Source organism: Zootoca vivipara, chromosome 2 (assembly GCF_965207765.1).
Source record: "Zootoca vivipara chromosome 2, rZooViv2.hap1.1, whole genome shotgun sequence".
NCBI lineage: Eukaryota > Metazoa > Chordata > Lepidosauria > Squamata > Lacertidae > Zootoca > Zootoca vivipara.
Window position 1 is genome coordinate 28,301,142 of NC_142584.1, and position 7,770 is coordinate 28,308,911.

Sequence of the window (7,770 nt, forward strand, 5' to 3'; positions counted from 1 at the left end):
GCCCGCGATCCCAACTTCATATTAGGGAGGACACAGTTGGGACTTGCTTCTGAGTAAACAGACAGAGGTTGGTGGGCTTTTCCTCGTCGTAATGCCCCCCCCCCAAAAAAAACCCGAAATTTTGTTCAGTGGCTGTTGGAACAGAACAAGGTGTTTGAAAGAGAAAAAGGTAGTTGGGCTGCTGCTGGGTGTAAGAAGTCCTAGGAGCTGAAATCGAGCATCTTGGGTCAGTTTGTTTTGTTCAAATACAGCAGTTGTAAGGAGAAGGTATTTTGTTAACATTGGGGAATGCCCCCCCCCCCGCAGAATGCAAACCAACGTTTCACTTTCTATTCATATTACAGTACATGTTTTGCTAGAGGAAGAGACGCTGATCTGCATGTTTAAGCCCCATTGTATTCAACGGAGATTGATCTCTGGTAAGCATGTTGTTTATGGCTGCAGTGGGTTTTTTTTATTACAGGCACTTGGCTTAGTTACTTGTGTGCCACATTAAGTTAAATGGGGTTTATTCCTAGATAAGTGTATATAGGATTGGAACTTTAGATTCTCCCCGCACCCTGCTCCGGTCATCAGAATTATGAAAATCAGCTTTAACTTGCATCTGCCCTCCCACGCAGAACTTCCTGTTTTCAGATGTGCTTTGAAGTGAGGCATGCTGACATATGCAAACCAGAGACAATGGTTTAATTCTGCCAAATTAAACATTAACTTCTGCTACTGTGTATTGCTAAATGGGGCCGATCCGGGGGGGGGGGAGATAAAGATTTTTGCAGAGTATAAGAACACTCTCTAAAAATAAAAAGCTAAGTGTTTTATCCAATGGTGGCTTTGCACCAGCTGGTAGCAACTACTGGAAGAGCTTTCACAAGCAGGGCACCATCTGATCCCTGCACCCAGTACCTCCACTGCTGGTGGACCCTCTGGAACAATATACAGCATATATGGCGCAGAGGGGTGAGGATTTATGAAAATGCCTTGCAGAAGTGCTTGTGTTAGCCTAAAGCCATTATAAGAAGCTGGGCTAAATACTTCATTAGGTCAGGCTTGGTTCAGTGCCTGGAATCCAGTAGTCTTGGAGCATGCCCAGGCTGAAAGGAAAGCATTTTGAACTGCAGGAGGAAGAGTGCTCATGTTTGGGTCTCACTTGTGGGTTTCCCACAGGCACCTGGCTAGTGAGTGTGTGAACCAGGATGCTGGGCTAGACTGGCCATTGGCCTCTTCTTAGGATTTAGTTATCATAACTCTGTGCAGCACTCAACACCTGAATGCCGAAGGGGCAGAGAAAGTAATTAAACACTCATCTGATCTCCGACTGTTGACATTCCCCAATTCGTGGCACAATAATCATTACAACTGACGTTACTTGCACAAGGTCTTGAGATGTATTTCTTAACTTTGGCCCATTCCAAGGCAAGAGCATAACTAACCGGCTGTTGCAGCACAGTTGTTATAGCCATTGTTGCCATGATTCCCACAATTTTCTTTTAGAACTGTTCCAGTCTGGGTATGCTCTAAATATGCAGCTTCCTGCTTGCAGGGTCCCTGATTCAAAGACTGCATTGAGCCCGTGGTAATAGAGACATGGGCCTCCATAGCACAAGCACAGAGTGCCACTGCTCTGACTGTATAAGGCAGTTTCGTATGGACTTAGAATGTTGAATAAAAGTTTAGTTACTGCTGTTAGTGAAAGATGCCCATCTTCAACTCAGGCCCTTTGCAGAATAAAGAGATGTGGTGATTTATGCAGCAATTATGCCTTGCCTGTGGTCACAGATTCAGACTATCTCCTAGGGGAAGGTGATTAACTGCCACAATGTAGATGTAATTTATGCGTTGGTGTTACTTTAATGTTCTCAGCACGCTGGGAGGAACAGTTTATCGCAGGAGTGGACAGGAACTGTCTCTGTGTCAGGCAGTCTATGCGAAAGCATCTGTGTGCTCTCTTAAAGAGTCAATTGCCTCCAAAGCAACAAGGAATAATATGTTTCAAAGTTCCGTTTCAATAGATTTGTGTCTTCTGAAGTTCTTTCTTAACTGGATAAAATTGCAATTAGCAGGAAGTCCATTCCCAGGGGGTGAAATAAAACAGCACAGCAGAGAGAGTGGAGGATTAGGGTGGGTGGGTTTGCAAGGTCATCGATGGCCACTCATGGCTGTAGATGGGAACTCCAGGCTGAGTGTTCCATCTTGTGTCAACCTATCAGCCTCTTGAAATCAGTTTCAGAATCACCTGGAACATCAAGAAAGAATATGTTTCCCTTGCATAACAAATTGGTTCAACATTGAGGCTTCTCACTCATCATCGGGAGTGTGTTGTAATGCTAAAGTTGGCCTGAACAGGAGCTACATCCCACACACTTCCCAAATTCCATAGTACTGTATTTAACTCCTTTGTGTTTCAAAGACACATGTATATTCCACATTGCTGGGGTAAGTGTGTGAATATTCCAGACACACGGGTATGTCTAAATTCATGGATTTCCCCCACCCAATCAGCGCCACAACTAACGTTGAAGACCCATGTGATCATCCTCAGCCACATTGTTGGAATATTTTCACACTAAGCTCCATAGTAATGTAAGATCACACTATGAGGAAGTGGCTCCCATGCCATTGGAGATTTGCGTGAAGGAGGCCTTATCGCCCATTCCATTTTTGACTTCACGCTAGATTTGGACATTACACGACAATGGCAAAGCTTACACATTCAATTATAAGGATAGATGCAGAAGTCCTGTTTGCTTTTAGCTACAATTAGCAGTCCTCCTTGATGCGGCATTCTGGAGATGCAGGGCATGTCATACTCTCCCTGAAGCATTACTCCTAACACATGGCAAGTGACAAATATACTGACAGCCACCATCATTTTATTGCAGCTCATTTGCACCCCCTGTACCTGTGTGAGAAAATAGTCTTCCTGGGAGAGCTTCTCAATGACATCAAAATGATCTGTGTCTCCAATGTCCAGCAAAGAGGCACTCCAGCCAGCTGCACGCAAAGCCTATGGGCAAGCAACAGGGATTTTAACAAAACTATCCTCACCACAGTACTTGCAAGTGCCTTTACCCTAATAGCTGCATTACTGATAGATGGCAGAGACTCGGGAGGAATGGGGCTGGTGGTCTCATTGATTCATAATGAAGAGCAATGGGAGATGGGAGACCAAGAAGTAAGAAGCAAATATTAAGTAAATGTTTTAGGCCAAGGATTGGGAACCCCTGGCCTTCCAGATGTTGCTGAACTACAACTTCCATCAGCCATGACGAAAGGTCAGGGATGATGGGAGTTGCAGCAACACCTGGAGGGCGAAAGATTCCCCTCACCTGTCTTAGGTAGTGTTTTCACCTTTCACACATGCATATGTGGCTCTTTAAAGACATGGGTATGAGTGTGGATGCACATCATTTGATTCCATGGGTGCATCTTTATTATTATTATTTTAAAAAAAACACTTATATGCCACCAAATATTAAAGAAAAACTCAACATGGCGAACATCAGCCAACGCACCTCAAAGTACTCCTGGGACTGTCTGTGGAACTCAGGAGAATCATGTTGTGCCACAGTGACAAGTACCTGGCAATTTCTCCTGCCCTCCAACTTAGGCACACACCTCAAAGGGCTATTCTGTAAGGCCACTTCCCTGAGGAAAGACACACAGCTGAGACCATACAGAGATGAAAGAGAGGCAGAGTGGGCTGGCTTGCCGATAAGCCACGAAGGCAGCCACTTCTATGCAGAGCACAATTTTGAAAACATCTACCCCTCCAATACATGGGGAAGCAAGTAGTGTTGATTTGGAAAGGCCTGATGTGCGTGCATATGAAGGGTGCTTGGGGGACAGTATTTGTGTATACAATTTGAAAAGCCCTGTGATCTTTGGATGAAGGTTGTTATACAAATTTAATAAATAATGATCATAATAATTAGCTATGCCATCTATTTGATACACAGTGCAGAGGAGGCAATGCATGTGTGTGTGTGCATGAGGGGAATATTTAGCCCTTCAAATACTTTTTTTTAAAAAAGTCAGGCTGCAATAGGAAGGGTGATCTACAAGCGTGGCTGTGTGCCTCAAAGAAATTATCCCTATGTTTGCTCAACCTGCAAGCCATCAAGTTCTAAGTCAAAGATATTCAACTTAACAGGTGACTACTAAACTGTTTCACATGATCCTTCATGAACTGCATTGTGTTGGAAGCTGAGGGGTTGCTGTGCTGGGCGACACAGATGCGGCTAACCTGCCCACTGGTCTGCCGTGGGCTGTTAACAATATTCGGCCACATGTTGGTGGGTAGGGGGCTCCCAAGGGACTCGCTGCAGTGTTTCTGCCCTACATGGGTTGATAATTCCTTTTCAAAGATGCATCTCTCACCGGCTCATGCGCAAAACATCATTGACATAGGTGTGCGTGATCGGTTCCAAGTCATAGAGGCCACTCACCAAAAAGGCTCCTGGGAAGGAAAAAGAGTCCATGGCTTACTGAGGCTCCAGCTTGGTGCAAGTTGGGTCATGAAGTTCAGGCAAGAGAGAGAGGGAATGCTAGGATGTAAAAAGAGCAGGGGGCGGGAATGGGATCAGTGTCTCCCAGACAGTACCTTTGATGTTTGGCACGACACCAAATTCTGTCCAATCTGTAGAGAGCACCATGGCTGCCAGGTGGGCCCCTGCTGAGTGTCCAAGCAGATAAACACCGCTAAAGGCAAATGAGACGCAGTTGAAATGAGCAGGTGGGATGCTCCGACAGTGTCGGACGGAGTAGGATTGCCAGAGGAGTCAAAACTCAAAAGCTATCCAGGGCCTCCATCAACCCTGTAGGGCTTCATCAGGGTATGACAGGCCCCTTGGTCTCTTATTCCCAAGGTGCTCTGTGTTTTCACTCTTACCTGATCCCTGTGTATTGCTGAACTGCGAAGGCCACGCTGCGTCGGACCTGCCTGACCATCACCTCCAGCTGGCCTGAGCACAAACCACAATTTTCAGGTTAGACATGAGATGCCAAGGAGAGCAGAACAGGAAAACGATTTCCACCACAGTTGCGTACCTTTGGGAGCCACATCGTAGCCCACTGCAGCCAAGGCTACGTCATGGGTCGCTAGGGGCCCTGCAGCAAAGCCTGAAGCATCTTTGCTAGAGGAGGAGAAAGAGAACAGCAGTCCCAGGTGGTTCCGCTAGGTGGGACATCATCCCATTGGGATCCTGTAATCAAAGGACCTGGGCAACCTCCAGCACAACTCACCTCAGGAATTGCCAGTAGCCGCCATGGATATAGAGGACCAGGGGGAAGGCTGAAAAGGGATACGGGAGAAAGAAACAGGCAGCAAAGATACTCACTTAGCAAAACTCCCACTAATGTACCACCCCTCGCTTTCTGATGTTGGCTCTTCGCCACAACCAGCACTTCACCAACATCCCAGTTTCCCGATCATTCCCATGCTGCTCCTGTACTCTTACTTTCAGTGTGTTTCTTGGGAAGATACACATCAAGCTTCTCTCCCTCGCCCAACCCATAGGGCACATTCAGCAGAGTCTGGGTGCCAATCTGGGCACGGCGGGTACCTGCAGACCAAAGGAAGGCACAGAGAGGTGGGAGTCCGCAGCTTGCCTGGCCGTACCTGGGCTGCCCTCCCGCACTCCAGAGGAGTTTTCAGATTGCTGGTGCCTGTCCTTGTTCAAAACTGCATGCCATCCTGCTGACCTTCTGGAAAACTAAGGTAGGCTTTGCCACTGCTATACAGTCCCAAGGGGAAGAAACGTCCCTTGCAAGTTCCAACGGAGAGCGTTCTTTCCAATCCCTCTTCAGAACCTCCTGCGAGATTTTGTCCTCCCCTGCACTGGAGGTGAGCTGGCCCACTAGAACTTTTGCGGCCAGAGTGCATCCTCAGGGTTGCTTCACTGCTAAAGCATAACTGATCCATGTTCATTGACCCTGGGTATGCAGTCTTGCTTAAGGATAAACGTGCCCTTCTTGCTGGATCAGAACCAGGTCCACCAACTCTAGGGCTCTTTGCAAGAAGGCCAACAACCAGCAGGCACTGGGAGGAGGTCTGTTGGAAGTTAGTGGCCCCTTGGTGATCTGCCCGCTCCCATCCCACTTCTTGCCGGGTAGTGGACTGCCCAGGGACCCTTTACCTTCGCTCATTGCCTGCACGTGAGCCTCAATCACAGCATCCGCCTCCAGCCGTGGAGACCACCTGCTAGGGGAGTACTGTGTCTCCAGCTCCTGCAAAGAGAAGAAGCAAGGCGCCTTGCACAGCCACAGTGGCCCTCTTTTCACTCGGAGTAAGGTGACTAGGGAGCTGAGTAGAAACACAGGCAGATTGGGTGCCAAACGAAGCATTGCTAAGTAAGTATCATGCAACTATGCATTTCTTACTTAATAACAGGCAGGCATGGAGTGGGGATCCTTGTCAGTAAGGCAGTGCATTGGGGGGGGGGGAGAACTTACCAAATTAACCAACCCCACCTTGCACAGCTAGGAAGAAACCTTAGGGGTAAAAGTTCCCATTGATGTTGTGCCTATTGAACACAACCCTGCAAAGATTTGCATATTGCTGAGACCACCCTGAGAAATGCAGCTGTTTGATTTAGGCATATCTCTGCTTTCAGGATATGTATGTTTATCTTTTGAACGTTGCCCAACAGTTCTTCCTCCCGCCTTTTCCCTTGTAATATCATTTCCATTTCCACATATCTGATGCACAAAACCAATATATCTGCTAGTCCTCGATGCAAGGGTGGCTAATGAGCAGCATTCCAGGTGTTGTTTGACTCTCATCAGTTCCGGCCAGCATAGCCAACAGTCAGGGGTGATGAGTGTCCATTCACATCTGGGGGGCCAGGGGTTTGCCACCCCTATCTTAAAGGAGACTTTGTCAGCATCAGTGTAACACAGTTTCTAGAACAGGCATAGGCAAACTTGGCCCTCCAGATGTTTTGGGACTACAACTCCATCATCCCTAGCTAACAGGACCAGTGGTCAGGGATGATGGGAGTTGTAGTCCCAAAACATCTGGAGGGCCAAGTTTGCCTATGCCTGTTTGAGAATTTCTTTTTCTCTAGAGGACTTCTTAAATCTTTTCCTGGTTGTAACCGCCAAACTCACACAAAAAAATAAAAAAAATCCTTCCATTAGCACCTTAGAGACCAACTAAGTTTGTCATTGGTATGAGCTTTTGTGTGCATGCACACAACTTCAGTATGTGCATGCACACAAAAGCTCATACTGGAAGGAATTTGTTTATTTTTTTTCGACTACACCAGAACAACACGGCTACCTACCTGTAACTCACACAAAACAAGACCTTTCAAAATCTCTCTCACACAGAGGCAGTACCATTCCCCACCCCACCCCCTCCTTTACCTCCTTGGTCATTTCCTGCCACTTTCCCATGTCACCGGCTCAGATGTGGCCTATGCTGTATCTTCTTACATCTAAGTTTTCTGTGCTGCAGAGCAACTAGTTAGAAGAGCCAGCCTCTGGGGACAAAGTGTAGAAGAGATCAGCTGTTCTTCCTTGGCCACTGGTTGCTCCATGAGCTGGGGTGGAGTTGGGCGTCAGCAAACCCTGACATAGGGAACTATGCTCTCTGCAAATAAACAAATCTGTGCTGGGATTTAGGCGGAGGGCAGTCTTATTTACTCTCAGCGCTGACTCCAGAACAGATATCCCAAGGCAACTGATATCGTCCAGCTGCAAGACACAAGCTCAAATCCGTGCACAAATTCAGGGGAAGCTATTTTTGTAGCCAGGTAATTCCCCCCACCC

The 7,770-nt window shown here is 47.1% G+C and overlaps 1 protein-coding gene across 3 annotated transcripts; it reads right to left on the reverse strand.

Moving 5' to 3' along the window:
* Positions 1–1,825: 1,825 nt before the first annotated feature.
* Positions 1,826–7,538, reverse strand: AFMID (arylformamidase). 3 transcript variants are annotated; one of them, XM_035104221.3, is made up of 11 exons: positions 7,366–7,538; positions 6,135–6,301; positions 5,457–5,561; positions 5,242–5,290; positions 5,047–5,132; positions 4,889–4,961; positions 4,601–4,698; positions 4,378–4,456; positions 3,513–3,645; positions 2,900–3,004; positions 1,826–2,233 (listed from the first exon to the last, which is right to left on the reverse strand). In XM_035104221.3, the coding sequence occupies exons 2-11, from the start codon at positions 6,142–6,144 to the stop codon at positions 2,204–2,206; spliced, it is 768 nt and encodes a 255-aa protein (XP_034960112.1). In that variant the 5' UTR covers positions 6,145–6,301; positions 7,366–7,538; the 3' UTR covers positions 1,826–2,203. The 3 variants fall into 3 exon arrangements, with proteins under 3 accessions (XP_034960112.1, XP_034960111.1, XP_034960110.1); XM_035104220.3 differs by having other exon boundaries at positions 6,135–6,225; positions 7,366–7,516; XM_035104219.3 differs by lacking the exon at positions 7,366–7,538 and having other exon boundaries at positions 6,135–6,476.
* Positions 7,539–7,770: the final 232 nt, after the last annotated feature.